Source organism: Oxyura jamaicensis, chromosome 1 (assembly GCF_011077185.1).
Source record: "Oxyura jamaicensis isolate SHBP4307 breed ruddy duck chromosome 1, BPBGC_Ojam_1.0, whole genome shotgun sequence".
Taxonomy (NCBI): domain Eukaryota; kingdom Metazoa; phylum Chordata; class Aves; order Anseriformes; family Anatidae; genus Oxyura; species Oxyura jamaicensis.
In genome coordinates this window covers 186,745,268-186,760,413 of record NC_048893.1, presented here as the reverse complement: position 1 = coordinate 186,760,413, position 15,146 = coordinate 186,745,268, and the positions used below count along the sequence as shown (strand labels likewise).

The 15,146-nt window shown below is 35.7% G+C and overlaps 1 protein-coding gene across 3 annotated transcripts in view; it reads left to right on the top strand.

The window, feature by feature from the left end:
* PARP4 (poly(ADP-ribose) polymerase family member 4) overlaps positions 1-14,341 on the top strand; it is a 48,906-nt gene extending 34,565 nt beyond the window's left edge. For all 3 annotated transcript variants that reach the window (XM_035326697.1, XM_035326679.1, XM_035326688.1), the window contains 11 exons: positions 1,150-1,249; positions 2,378-2,548; positions 2,972-3,052; positions 4,805-4,885; positions 5,731-5,826; positions 6,829-6,969; positions 8,114-8,785; positions 9,303-9,404; positions 11,318-11,420; positions 12,345-12,477; positions 13,756-14,341. In XM_035326697.1, coding sequence (XP_035182588.1) covers positions 1,150-1,249; positions 2,378-2,548; positions 2,972-3,052; positions 4,805-4,885; positions 5,731-5,826; positions 6,829-6,969; positions 8,114-8,785; positions 9,303-9,404; positions 11,318-11,420; positions 12,345-12,477; positions 13,756-13,906 — 1,831 coding nt within the window. In that variant the 3' untranslated portion in view covers positions 13,907-14,341. The remainder of the gene's footprint in view (positions 1-1,149; positions 1,250-2,377; positions 2,549-2,971; positions 3,053-4,804; positions 4,886-5,730; positions 5,827-6,828; positions 6,970-8,113; positions 8,786-9,302; positions 9,405-11,317; positions 11,421-12,344; positions 12,478-13,755) is intronic.
* Positions 14,342-15,146: the final 805 nt, after the last annotated feature.

Below are 15,146 nucleotides of genomic sequence, written 5' to 3'. Positions count from 1 at the left end.
GACATTAATGTGTAACAGTCTACTTTCAGGAGGCAGGATCTGTTTAATATGTTCCTTTGGTAAAGTAATAATTGGAAAAGAGGTGTAAAAGAGAAGCTCACTCTCTGGTTCATGCTTTTGTGTAGACAGAGTGTTTTCTAGAAGGCTAAATTAATTGAGAATACATAAATTTTATCTGTGATAATTCTCTGCAGGTAAATGAAAAAGAAAAAATATCACAGAATCATAGAATGGTGTGGGTTGGAAGGGACCATAAAGATTATCTAGTTTCAACCATCTTGCCATGGGCAGGGACGCCTTCCACAAGATCAGGTTGAAAAAATATTCTTAAATAGTGCAAGATTTGTACTTTACATAGTTGTTTAAGGTAGGAAATCTGCAAAAAGACTTTTAAAGGGGCAGTGAACCTTTTTAAGTTCAAGTTGTTTGTGTTCTTGTTATAAAATACAATTGTACTGTTTAATTTTGCCTGGAAGGGATTTGGTGAGGATTCACAAGATTTCTCTAAGACACTGCTATGGTCCTGTTGAGGAGTGAATCTGCTATTGTCTGACAAAGATTTGAGGGAGAGCGTGCTGTTTCTCTCCCATGAGAATTCTCATCTGCTTAATTGTTCTCCTGTAACCCTCTAGAAGCTCTCATTTGTCTGTATACCTATGATAGCTTCATAGTAGTCAGACCATTAGCCTGCTGTTCTATCAGGATAATAAGTGTTATGTTGGTTATATCCATATTGTCTAGAAAGTGACATTCCCTGTAAGATGACTGTGCCCGTACTAAATAGCTCTGCTGAGACTGAGGTTAATTACTTTAAGATTAGCATCATTTTGATCAGCCTTAGTGGTGTTGGGACATAAGTTAATTTCTCTTCAGAGCCCTGCACTAGGACACGTAAAAACTCATAAGGCATGTAATTTGCTCAAATGTTATTGGGAAATCTGTAATACAGCATCATTTTAATTGCCTAAGTTGCTTTCAGTTGGTCTATACCCTGAGAAAGGGATGGAATTTAAAAAAAAATCAAATTCACAAGCCTTGCACTACTAATTAAAACCAAGATATTTAGAAATGGTATCAGATGTAGAAATGGTATCAGTTGACTTAATGATTTAATTCAATAATTACATGAAGAATTTTTTATGTTATTAGTTCCACAGCAAATCGACACATGCTGAGATCTTTGTCCCAGTATGGTGCTGGAGCATTTGAATATTTTGACCCGAAATCAAAGTATAACTGGGAGACAAAGGTACACTTATGAATCCTGAATATACTCGATCTGTGATTGTTGCCTGACCTATCAATATCTGATGCTGATTATCTTTCAGGTGCATGCCTTATTTTCAGCAGGAACACGGGATAAGAAGGGATACGGGAGCTGCGGAGCTCCCCCGGTTCTTTGATAAACAGGGAATTTATCACTGCAGTTGCCCCACCTTCTCCTTCAGATGGGTCACTTAATGTGTAAAATAAACCAAGGAAACCAAGACTTATTTTAGTTTTTCTATTCTTTTTGAGAGAGATCTGTATTTATTGGTGATTGCAATAACACTAACTTGGAAAAAGTTTATGAAGTGTCAAACTATGCAAATAATTCTCCCTGAATGGAAAACCATTTAGGGAGTTTTGCTTCCATCCTAGATGTCACAGGCCATCTACAAGGCCTGCAGCAGCTTCATTCTGTAACTTTGGTCTGTTGGTGCCTCTGGAAGTTTCAGGCAACGTAGGGCCCCATGTGCAGCGCTTCTGGGTTTCCCAGTAGTTACCTGCCTACAGCTCTACGCTGTGCCTTGAATCTGGTCCCTCCTGACACAGTGATAGTAGAGAAGGGGCTCCAGCACGGCTAATAGCTGGCATGTTTTTGTCTGAGGGCAAGAATGAAGATCTGTCCTCTGGCTATTCTGGCTGTTGTTTGAAGGGTGCAAAATTATCCTGAGCAGACCACGGAGATCTGCTGAACTGTTCACACATCTCAGAGCTCACACACAGGAGACGCTGTTTCTAGCAGGCCATATTCCTTAGCCTGTTTGGCAACCCTGTTGAATAGAAACTTTACTCTCAAATCTCATCTTTCACTTAAAAGCAGTCTCATTATTCCCAGAGCTGGTACAATAACAGCTGAGCGATTATCCTTTGACTCATTTGTACTAGTATGTGGCAAAAATTTTAGAAGTATGTGGCTTTAGTTGTATTAGAAAGAAAAAAAAAAAAAAAAAGGAAATTAGGTCCATTTACATGGGGAGTATGGGTGTTGGATTTTTGTTGTTGTTTGTTTGTTTGTTTGTTTTAATTATTATTATTTTTGTATTGAGAGATTGTGTTTTCTCTTAAAAGCCTAGAAGGAAACAGAGCTAATTTGTTTCCTATCTTTACACAGATACAGCGCCAGGTGTCCAGAATATTTTCTCCAGGATGCAGTTCTGTTTCTATTAAATGGCAACAGTTTAATATAAATGAACCAGAGCCAATGCAGGCTCCTGCTCAAATACAGTCTTTATTTACCAATGAGAGGCTTCTTGTCTACGGATTTGTCCCTCACTGTACTCAGGTAAAGACTGGGATATACACTTAATACTGGATAGAAATTCAAATGTAAAAAGATTGCAAAGGTCCTATTGTATTTTATTATATTAATTTTATATCATATATCCTTTATGCAGCATACACTTAGCTTCATTTTCATTGCTAAATATAATTAAGTTACTATTTAAATGCCATTATTAGTCTCCCTAATAAGAAGTAGAGAGGAAAAGGTTACCTTATTCAATGTTCATGGCATTATACTTTAATAAATACAGGATTTCTTTATTTGCGAGTGTCCCCTTGTTGTAAGGGGAAATGTTTTTAAACACAGACATGCAGAGAGTTACAGATTTGAGTTGCATTCGGAACACGGAACAGCATGCATGTGTGCAAGTATCACAGTACAAGACAGAGAAAAAAACCTTTTTTATTTTTTTTCTCTTTTTAGGCCACCTTAAGAGCAATAATAAATGACAAAGAACTACAAACTGTGGTGTCAACTACTGAATTACAGAAGACAACAGGAACAGTGAGTTTGGCCAACGTTACATGCACATATAGTGAGAGAAGCTGCTTTAAACAGTAACATGCTGCTTTGGGCTCTTTTGAATGAATTAAAACCCTGGTTTCAGTTCTTGCACTATTATTTTTGCTTCTGACGTTTTAACAGACTCTGTGCTTTCTTGCACAAAACTTGGACTTCTCAGAACAGGAAGTGCTGCTGCTTATTCTGACAACTTCTTTGGGATCTAGCTTTGCCCCTGCATTTGCTCTTCTTCTTCAGGTGCTGCTGCAGCATTCTCTTTCAAGTTGTAAATTGTTACTATGTGAGAATCTTGTCATCAGTCTTTCATTTTAGAAACTTGTAGATATTAAAGTGTTACTAGCCTTTTAGCTGCTTCAGTAACCAAGTAACTTAAGAGTATTTATATAGAGGAAAGCTCTGCACTGGTGTTGAAAAGGAAAATAAGCTGAAAAGAACCGTTTATTAAATGTAAGAGGTGTCTACACTTGAAAAATCAACAGAATAGTCATCCTTCAGTAATAATTCTGATATGACTCTCACCCTTTCCCCATGAAGGAGCTGATTTGTTTTCAAATAGAAATGACTTTGTTCCTTATTTAGTGTAATCCACTTTGAAAGCTACTATTGTGGGTTGTAGTCTAAGGACAGTTGGTTTCCATGGATATGCCCTTCTACAGACAAATGAAACTGGCAAGCAGAAGCAATGTATTTGCTTGCCATAAAGAATCAATGCTTTTTTAAAAAATAAAAAATAAAAAAATCCTATACTACGAGTTCCAGATGTAGCTAAAAAAATAGGGCTTAGAAAGGTGTAAACTGAAATGGTAACATGAGTTTTAAAAGGGCCAAAATTAGAAGCAAATTGTTAATTATTGCTGCTTTAGATGAACTCTGAGAATTCTTACCCATTTCTTTTGTCAATTCACCTTAGCACAAAAATTATATACTGGCTTATGAGGTGTTTCTCAGTAGTGCCTTTCTCCAGCATCTACTGTCTTGTTCCAAAAATGACTCAGTGGGAATGTTTGAGCAATTGGAACTGGAATACAGCAAAACTTTGCCACACAGAGAGAGTGCCCCCTCTCTATGTTAGCTTTAGCATATTGAGCAGACTAAAAGTATGTTTCTTTCCCATGAAAGACTGGTTCCATTTTAAAAAGCAATTTCTAGTTAATAGATTTCAGTATTCATTTTTTCTGCATATAAACCCTCAGGTCAAAAATGACTTGATTTTTATAGACCTAATGAATTGTTCAAAGTTAAACACTCTAGATTCAATTTAATTTTCCCCCACCTTCTGTATTTTTATGAACAGGACTAATTTACCTAACTTCAGCTATGTAGATATTCTTACTTAAAGTGAGGAAGTTGTCTGGGCTCTATTTACCGTCACTGTAGGGAAATGTGCTCCTCCAGAAGAGGGAAGCTTCCTGCTTGTTTTAGTTAGCTGTTTCAAGATGGGATGGATTGCCTGGTGGTTTTTCTGTTCATCCATTTCTTTGTTTTTTCTCATTCTTTACTCCAGTGAGAATGTGTGCAACACGTAAAGACCTGGGTATCTTTCAGTTTGCTAAAATTAAGTGAAATAAAAATGTACCTTAGGTGCAGGTTATGATTGCTTTTAAATGAAAGATTAGTTTGACCCTTAGAAAATTGGATTCTGTGTAAATATGGAAGCTAGCTGCCCAGATCTCATAAATAAAAGGATTTTTTTTAATCTATTTTTTTTTATCACCACCTTTAATTTCTTTCTAGGTGCTACACAAACTCACAGCAAGAGCTTTTATTAGAGACTATGAAGATGGGATTCTTCATGAGAATGAAACAGAACATGAGGTTTGATAATCTAAAAGCAAAAAGTATATATTTAAAATGACAAATAGCAAACATTTAAACTGAATAGAGTTTTTTTTTGCTTTGTTAAACATAACTTTAAGGTTGAAGTTCCAGTGTCATTTTAAGGTTAAGGTCACCATATAGGAATACATTTTCCTCCTAAATGCAATTATGAAGAATCTTGGGATCGTCATGTGTTCTTCCCCATTATGAGAATATTGGCATAACATGTACATGTTTTTCCTAATGTACACATTGTCATTGCAGGTCATTGGTGGTTCTTCTTTCCCTGGCATATAACATTTTTGTTCCTAGAAGATCAAAACATACTAGTCCAGCCAAGATTCTTAGCTTCTGTATGGGACAGGGTGGAAGATCACAGAATCAAGAATTGTAGGGGTTGGAAGGGACCTCAAGAGATCGTCAGGTCCAAGCCCCCTGCCAAAGCAGAAAGATAATGACTTCGGTTTTACAGATAGACAGATTTAATGATCTGATGAAACAGATTTAAGTTTTAGCTACTTAAAAACTTATCACTTTGTCATCTTGGCTTACCTGGGGCTTCAAACTAATCCTAAATAAGATACAGCTTTCTCTTACACAAGAGGAAGTACAGAACCAAAAGAAGTGTATAACTACATTTCTCCATGCAAAGTTAAGTGAGGAAGTAGAAAAAGTTAGGAGGAGAAGAGAGTTAGGCCAGTACATTCACCTGAGCCCTTCCTTTTATATGTCACTATTTAGAGTGCATAGGTGTGTTTATATATTCAGTTTTGACATTTCTGCTTCTTTTACCTGATTATATTTTTTCTACCTCTTTCATTTGTTAATACTTAACAATCTAGATGAAGAAACAAATCTTGAAAAACAAGATTATTCATCTCAGCTTGGAGAACTCAATTATAACCCAGTTTACAAGCTTCGTTGCAGTTGAGAAGAGGGTATGTTTTCTACATATATCTTGTTCTCACTAGAGTCTCTGAAAAGACTCTAAATTCTGTAACCTTGCACATATCAAAACCAGTCTTCCTTTACAATAAACAATGTTTATTATTTTAAAATAGAGCTAGAACTATGATTTTTGAAATGATTTTGGTTTCTTCTGTAATACAGCAGTTATTTTTGTTTTCCATTTCATATATTGCTTGTCCTTACCTTACAATCAGACCTAAAACAGTATTTTCCTGTTGTGATTTGCTACAAGGGTTTGTAATTTGTGCTAGTGCTGTGGAAGCCAAATGGGCCAAAGGAAAAGTCCAGATGAAAATACTCTTTAAGTAATAGGTTTGGATTGGCAAAGGTCATTCTGGGACAGTCTGTATCAGGTAGAAGTTAGAAGGAAACCAAAACTTGAAAAAATTCTCTCCTAATACTGCAGTAAACTATGGAAAAATTTGTTTGTTTCCAGCATTAGAACAGTGGTGGAAAGAACAAAACTTTGCAGCAAATGGAAACAAATACATACAAATGACAATTTTGAAGTTCAAAAGTCTGTAAAAAGAATTTTCAAATGGAAAGCGGTATCATGATAAGCAATAGGGTATCAGCTGGAGTAAGTAGTAGATGGTGCACAAAGAATGAGAATTCATCTGACCATATGCGTGTATGTACATTTAGTGATAAATCGGTCATGTTTGACTTCGTATTGTCATCTGAAATAAATAGATATTTCTAGAGCTTGATTCATCTCATCCTGAAGTTACAATAAATACATCTACGTCCTGAATATCTGTGATGTTACATTTACTCCTTATTGGTACACACTGAGTATTTTTAATGTACTGTATTATCTGCTTTTTCTGTTTTCAACACATTTCAAACTCAGAAAGAAAAAAATGCACTCTCTGTTATGACAGAATTGTCTGTTACAACATCTATCACAACTAAGAATTAAAAATTGAAGAGAGCTTTCAGGTTTATAACTGTGATGAGTTTTATTTTAGGATGCTAATGAAATTTGTCCTGCTGATGTTCCAAACGTTCTGGAAATTATAGCACAAGAAGATGTAGATATTTTACCGTACATGGACTGGGACCAAAAGCCAATGGAATCTGAAATTGTATTTTCAGACGGATTTTCCCGGGTAACTATACTTAATATATGTTTTTATTGCTGACATTTCTCATTTATTATCCAGCTGTGCTGCTGTATTTTATGTGATAAAACACAGTAATTGTTAATGAAATAAAGTCTATTTTTAATTATTTTGAAAGTCATTAACTCCAGACAAGTACTGTGTGGAATTTCATTGTCCCAAAAATAAAGTACATTTTAAAAAATGTGAAATTTTGAAAGAAAATATGATATTACAAGCTTCTACTACCTTCCAGCAGAAACTAACACTTCTTCAATTCAGGGCTTTATCTATACTAGTGTGTTCTTATGAGAATATTGAACTAGTCAAATAGGATGTTTGCTGGTTATGGTAGTTCTTGACTTCAGAAATTAGCTAGCATGTATAATTCTTTTAGCCCACAAAGTCTTAGTAGGTTGAAGCTTTACATCTCCAAATTTTGTTGGGGACTCAAATAAATCATTATTTGTCTATTAAATTATGTTGTGTGTGACCATGATGTGCATTTAAAACACCTGAGGAACATCATCTTAACCTGTAGTCTGTAATATAATAAGAATGTGGACTATTTAGAGTTGTCTCAGGCTATGTGGGTACTATAACTTGGGTCAACTCATAAAGCCATTTTTTTTGATCCTTTGAACCAAGAACTCCTAGGTAGCAGAACACTTAGAAGTCTACATTGGTGAGTGGTGGCAGGCCCACTAAGTTGTATGCAGCAATGACTAGACCTCACCTGGTACGTGTACCAGAATTGGTATGCATCATGTGAACTTCCCAGCTTGAGTCAGCACAAGCAGGATCCACAGTTCAGTTTTACAAAGATCTATCTTCTGTGTATATAAAACAATATGGTGCAGTGGAACTTCCTTGGCTCCAAATCATCTCTTGGATATTCATCGTTTTTATCTTAATAATGTAAAACAATCTCCACTCGTACTTTGTTAAGTTTGACTCTGAATTGGACCAGTGTAAGGTTGAATAGGGTAAGAAAAATTTAGTTTAACTGATATATTACCTTCATTTTGAACATAAGAATGACAATATACTGATACTGTGCACAACATAAGAAGAAATAACAGATTGATTAAAAAGAGGAAAATGTCTTAGTAGTTCTGGAATTATTTTGTTTCCTTGTCATTTTTACTAACAGGCATGTTCCCCAGGAGTAACTGATGCTTGGTCAGATTATTTCTTCAGTGACAGAGGTGAAACTGAAAGCTTCCAATTTCAATCTGAAGAACTTCCTGTTATTCAAGAGAGCACCTCACAAAATGTCAAAGCACAGGGCTTTGGATTTTTTTCTGAAATTCAAAGTAACACATGCAGTCTCAAATCAAATTTGAATTTTGATAATGGCATCACAAAGGAGGAATCTTCAGGAGCAACATCATCTTCACCACATGGCTTTCGTGTGCTGGATTATTGCAACAGTTTCACATTTGGTTCAGCAGCTGAGCTAGGAGGAGCTTATCTGACTGAAAAAAAATCACTTCAGACCCCTGCACTTCCAAAATTTGGTGTTCGTATGAGTGTTCCTGCACCTGCTCGTCCCGGGTCTCTTGAAAGACTGGCGGGAGGCATGAAACCTGCTTATTCTTCTTGTGTTGCTCAGATACAACATTCAGGAATGTTTGGTTCACCTCCTCCTATAAACACGATATTTTCTGACAAAACAAATGTTCAGAAACAAGTTATTCCCAAATGTCCCATTTTCCAATGTGATAGCAAAGCAGCAATGCCATGGCGAACGTGTAAGAAAAAAGTAGTAGGTCAACATGGTGCTACAGCATCTGAAGCATTTACTGAGGGCACTAAGGTTTTGGTAAGTCTTCAACTGGGGGTCTTTTACATACAGGATGCTACAAATGTCATGTTGAAATCTAAGCTGCATTTAGCTAAGGAAAGCTGTCTTAACGTTTCTGTTTTAAGGTTCATTGCTGTACAGCCCAAAAAGAACATGGTAAGGGTGGTAATGAAATTGCTTTCCAATTCAAGAAATCTGAACCCGAGATACAGAAAGCATTCTTTTTGTTTGATTACTTTTCATTGTTCTTGTTTAAAGTGATAAATCTTACTGAATTCTGCCACTTGTTCCTTACTACTCTAAGAGACAACTTTTAAATGGAGAAAAAAGGCCTCACTAACTCTGGAATTGCAAATGCTTTTCTAAGTCAGAGAGAATGAACCTAAAATCTTCCAGTTTCAATCTGAAAAAGAAGTTTCTTTTAAAAAGAAGTTCCTTTTAAAACTTTTAAAGGAAATTAGTTATTACCATGATGTAGTAGCTGCATGAATAATGGTGGTAGAATAAGATTCTTAGTGAATATTATCCTTTTCAGGAACAACCAAAGAGTTTTGCAGCAATAGAGAAAGAAAAGATTCAACGGAGAATTGAGCTGACTTCTATAAACTTGAAAGAAATTTTTGAGCTCCAAAATCAGGTACAGTACCCATAGTCTATTTGTGCATTACTTAAAAAGAAAATACATGTAGAAGGAAAAAGCATTTTTACTTCAGTCCTGTCCTGAGATAAGCATTTTATAAATGTATTTGCTTTCTTTACTTTTTGAACTGATCATAAAAAGTATGTCATGACCTCAAAGTCATGCTATGTTGTATTGCTCTCATGGGCAACTCTGCAATGGGTGCCTCAGGGACAGTGTAAAATCAGGGCCGACGGGTAGTGATACACCTCCATTTTAGAGCCTCCATCTGTTTGGAGACTTCCTGGGACATGTATAAAAACACGTATGGGGAGACAGGTTGAAGAAGTAGATGCAAATAATGCACATTATGCAAGAAAATAAAAAGTAGGTGGGGCTTAGAGGATTACATAGAGTGCAGGAGGAACTTCTCCAGGACAGTCAGACCAGCTGAGTGGCTGGTGAATTAAAGACAAGCTGAATTAAACAATGTTGTCCAAGAATTCTGCAAGCAGGGGTCAAGTAATGTTTTGCAAGTAATGTTTTGCCTTGCTTAGGTATGATCCTTGTGCTTGGAGAAGTCCACTGCTTCACCTAACCCATCACCAGTTGGTGAGCCAATTGAGGTGGTGAGGTGGCAATCAACAATAAGATTGTAGGCCACACAACCAATATCTGTACGTAATAAACAGAAAAGAGGTCTTCAGTAGTGCTACATGATCCAAATGAAGAAGCCACCGAGGTATTCCCTCAGTGGAGACTCCTGTTGTTTATCAGCAGAGATCGTCCATTCAGCCTGGTGCTTTGCTGAATTCCCTTTGTCTGGGAGTATACCTGGTACACTAGATCCAGTATGTCAATTTGTATGCAAAAGTAGGAAAAGGAAAGTAGGAAAGTATAGCTGATGTGTCAAAAAGATATGCCTATTTTTCCTATATTTTTGATAGGTCACTTTTATCAAATTATTTTTAAACATTGAACCATTACCATATGCCACACATGGGGATATAATGGGGAATAGATTTGTGATTGACTCTTACGGGAGCTAACTCTCAAAGACAGCTTCAAGATTGCTTTTCTTTTTGAGCAGAATTGCCAATTGCTGAATTATAAAAAGAAAAGGTTTCTTACTGTTTTTTAAACTAATTAAGTTTAGTGATCTAACAGAATCTTATTTTTTAGATGATTTAAAAACATGTACTGTCTTCTAACTTATATGAATCTGTAAATTGTTATGAATTTGTGTCTACAGTTATAGCTATCTATGACAAAGCTACAAGTTAAAAGTTTTAAAATTATTAAAAGTTTTGATAGATAAAAGTTTTGAAAGTATTTAACATTGAAGAATAAGTAGTTGAAAATCCTTTTGAAAGCCCATCTTCCATCTTATCTGAGAGTAGCAAACTGTCAGTTTTAATCAAAGTTCTCTAGTTTTTGGCAGGGAAAGTCAGATAAAATAGGATTGGTCATGTTAATACTGTATTTAACAACATGAATAGCAAACTAAGTTTATAGAGACTTTGCATTCCCTTCAGAGGAGAGAGATCCTTTTTTGTTTCCTCTGGGTAAGACAAATGCTTATTTTTGAGCACCTTTATTTCAAACAAATTCTTTTGGAAAATTAAAGTTGATGAGGTTAATGTTGTCATTGTGCAAGTCAATTCAAAATTTCTTTCTTCTTATTGTTTGAGGTTTTTTTTATAACCTAACTACAACATTCCACATCAATTACAAATATTTGATGGTTTATCAAAGGGTTTGGAGTTTAGTATTTGAATCAACTAAATGGATCACATGGATTTCAGTTTGGTTTTTGTGTAAGCTTTTAAAAATAGTTTTAAATAATTATCCTATGTTTTAGTTTGTTCTTGTCAAATACATTTTCAGTGTCATGAATCTCTCACTTATCCATATCTTTGTTTATTCCATAGAATGGCTCTTGGAATCTCAGTCCACAGTTGGGAAAAATCTTGAAATTTGATGTTGATTATTTAATTAATCATTTCCTTATCAGAAAAGGCATTCAGTCACTTGGTAAATACTTTTTCTGTTATTAAAAAAGCAGTGCACTGAAAGACATTTTCTATCTTTAAATGTTATTACTCTGTATTTCTAGTGGAACTTTCAATAAGATGCACTCAGAATTTAAGTTGGTCTCTTAACTTAGAGTTTTCAAAGGCATCTGATTTTAATAATAATTTTTCTTCTCAATGTCTCTCACAATATAGTGTCCTGAATGCTAAGTACATCTCCTGGAGAAATAAGTGGAGGATGTGAAATAGCTGGAATAGCAATAGAGGTTCTTTTATCTCAGCTATTGTATCTGCTGTATTAATATCTAGTTTTTTTTAAAAAAAAGGAGGGGGTGGGGGAGGAAAGTCTCTCCTAGGAGAGAGACTGAGACCACTTCTGCTTTTCACATTTCAGATAATACAAATAATATTTCTACAATTCTTTTCCCCACATGCTTCTGTCTATGCATTCTGTCTTCTGTCTATGCATTCAGTATGTGTTCTGTCTATGCACACTTTGTCTGCTGTTTGATTCTGTCAGTTGGTGCTCACTGCTGGCAGCAGACCAGAAAACTTGGGGAAAAAAAAAAAAGGCAATTCATTGTTTCTAAATTATTAGAGAATGCAATGCTTCATCAAGGGACAAAACTCTTATGTTTTTCCCATTCTTACACATTCCCATTCCCATGCATTAAAATCAAAGTTGATTAGAACCCAAGCAAACACAAACTGCAGAAATCCTAAAAAAGCATTAACAGACGTAAGTTTGGAAGCCAGGAGCATGTTTGCCAGGTCACTGATGTGAATACTTTTCATAGTACTGATTGTATGGTGATACAATTAAGTAGCATCAGGTCTTTAAATTTTTTAAGTTAAAACTTCGTAGGAAGTACCTTTTCTGCTATCAAGAATTCACTTAAATGATTTCCCTTTTCTTCTTCCTTAGGCTCAAATGGAAAAGAAAAGCTACTGCAGTTGATTGCTACTCTTCTTGTGCTTCAGTTCATACGCTGCACAAAGGAACTGAATGGGATAGTTTTCAAATCGCTGATGAAACTGGATAATTTAACCACTTCAAGGTATGCTTTTAAAAAAAAATCTTATAATTTAATGTAGTAATGTAAACCTTCTCAACGTATGTAAGATTAATCTCATTATAGAGAATAAATGGCTATGCTACAGGATATGGCTGTAGAAAAGGGAATGGGAAGTACTAATGATATTGGTGACACATGACTGCTTCAAAAGGATAGATGGAGGAGAGAGTGATTTGCAAAATGTGATACAAAAATTGAGAAATCTGAGCCAACTCAGATGTTGGGTAAGTTGTTCAGAAACTTGCCCAGTTGATTTTAAATATCTTTAAGGATGGAGATTCTACCATCTCAACCTTTTCAGGACTTTGGCCTTTTCAGGCTTTTCATTCATGTAGCTTGTTCCTCTTGGTTTTCATCCTTTTTTAGCATTTTATTTATGGGTTGGTGTTCTTCACAAGCAAACACTGTAAAATGCAATGCTTTTGAAATCATTAGGGCACGTGATCACAGCACAACTTCCACTTTTTCCATCAGCCCTGGGGAATGCTGATGCTGGCTCATTCTGACAAAGCCCCCTCACTTCTGTATGTCCCAGTGCTCTGTTATCTTTCAAAGACGGGTCCCTGCATCTGGAAATTCCCTTCTGTTGGGGGTGAAGCGAACAATTGTCAGCTGGGAAGTTTTTTGTTATACAGGAAAAGCAAAAGTTGTAAAAGATGCATGAAGGAGTAGGCCTCTGGTGAATCTGGATTGCCCAAGCCACAGATTGTGAGGCCCAAACGGGAAGTGTATACCATTCGTTCTTTACAGGGAATGTAGGACAGGATAAAGAAACAGCCAGGAAAGCCCTGAGGAGACTTCCTCCCTCTCTTGAAACTTCCTGTCAGAGGGAAAAATGGTTGTATACTTTGGGCTACTCTGGTGTGAAATACAAACAAAATTATACCGACTGCTGGGGGAAAGCAGTTTGGATAGACCACAAAAGTGAAAGAATTCTAACGTGAATTTACAAAGGAAACAAGTTTGCCATTATGAAATGCATAGTACTTTACTGTGGTGATAGGAACAGTGCCAATGAATGCAAGTAACGGTTATGGATGCACATATGACTCATATGGAATATTCCAAAAAGATGGGGCAGAGGAGATGATGATGTAGTTTCCTGTGTCAGGTGATATTTTACACAGGCTGGGTCATTGTACTATAGACAATTTTCTCTTTCAAATAATCACAGAAGAAATGACTTTCTTGCTCTTTTTTTTTGGCGGATTTACAAGATTACAATATTTAATTATAATAAAGTTTCATTTCTACATATAGTGGTGTTCACTGGAGTTTTGAGTTGATCAAGAAAGCAATAGAGTGGGTAAGAAAAGTTGACAGACAATTTCCCGCTATTTCCTATCGACTTGAACTTGGGAAAGACTGGGATTCTGCCACGAAGAAGATACTGGGTATCACCTTTAAATAACATCAGTTTTCTTTCTACTTAAAATATTTAAACCTTTGTAGTTGTTTAAGATAATAATGAAATAGCTTTTCTTGTGATTTTACATAAAATGTTTAAATTGAGGATATTTGATTGCATATTATTCTTGAATAATTCTCACACAGACAAAATTAAAGGATCTTACAGTTAGTAAGTTGACTTGACATATGTAGTATTTTACTTACCTGTGACTATTAAAAATACCTCCATATTTCATAATTTGACGTTTTTTTCCAGTTTATTGCATATTCTTAGTACTTTTGCATCTTTCATATTTCTATTCTAAAATCTTTTATTCTTCTTCAGTGGCACTGTAAGTGAAGTGCAATATAGTAATTTAGTTAAATACTGCAGAATATGTTTTGACAGATACAAGAATGTGATCAGTAAAGACCTAATAAACATCTTCACAACATATCAGTGTTTTGAGTTGGATGGTTTTGTGATTCCTACAGTGTGCCTTGAAATGCAAACAGCAGAACTGTTGTTTTTCTCCTGCATTGTTTTTCTTATTAGTCATATTTCAATTTGTGCATACATAAGTCAGTTTTGTCAGCAGGTATGAGTTCTCTCTTTTTGTCTGCTGTTGCTCTGTATTCTGGTTTTATCCTGAGGAAAAGCTACCTGATTAGTATTACTTTATACCAGACCAAACATGTAAACTTCTTCATTTAATGTGCTTTTCACAGGTGCTTAAATGAACACGTTACCTCTTCTAAATTCAGGAGCTGCATAGAATCACTCTTTGGTATACTGTGATCAGAGGAAGTGTAGGTAGTAAGTAATAAGACAATTACTTGCACTGAGGCAGGATCGAGTGTGTACAGAACAGATTCTACACTTGTTTATCCAACCATTGAAAATGTTCAGAAGCAGCAGATTCCTCAGCTACTACAGGTAGGGTGCTGCAGTGCAAACAGGACATGCTCCCTAGTATTTGTTAGGAGAAAGAAGCATTGTAAGGCGTCGCTAAGGAAAACAGTGGAATCTCTTTTATAGATTTTTCTTGAGACTTTAGCAAACACCTGCCAAGGATGGAGCATATTCCCTTGATACTGCCTAAGTACAGGAGGTTGCTAAGAAGATATCCCGAGTCTTGTGTTCCTGAGATGCTATGAATCCTAGTTTTCAAGTAAGCTACTGGCTCTTTTCAGTGAATAATACAAAGAAAAAGTGTTGTTCTACACTTTCTATTTGATAAGAGCTAAGATACGGGTTTCTT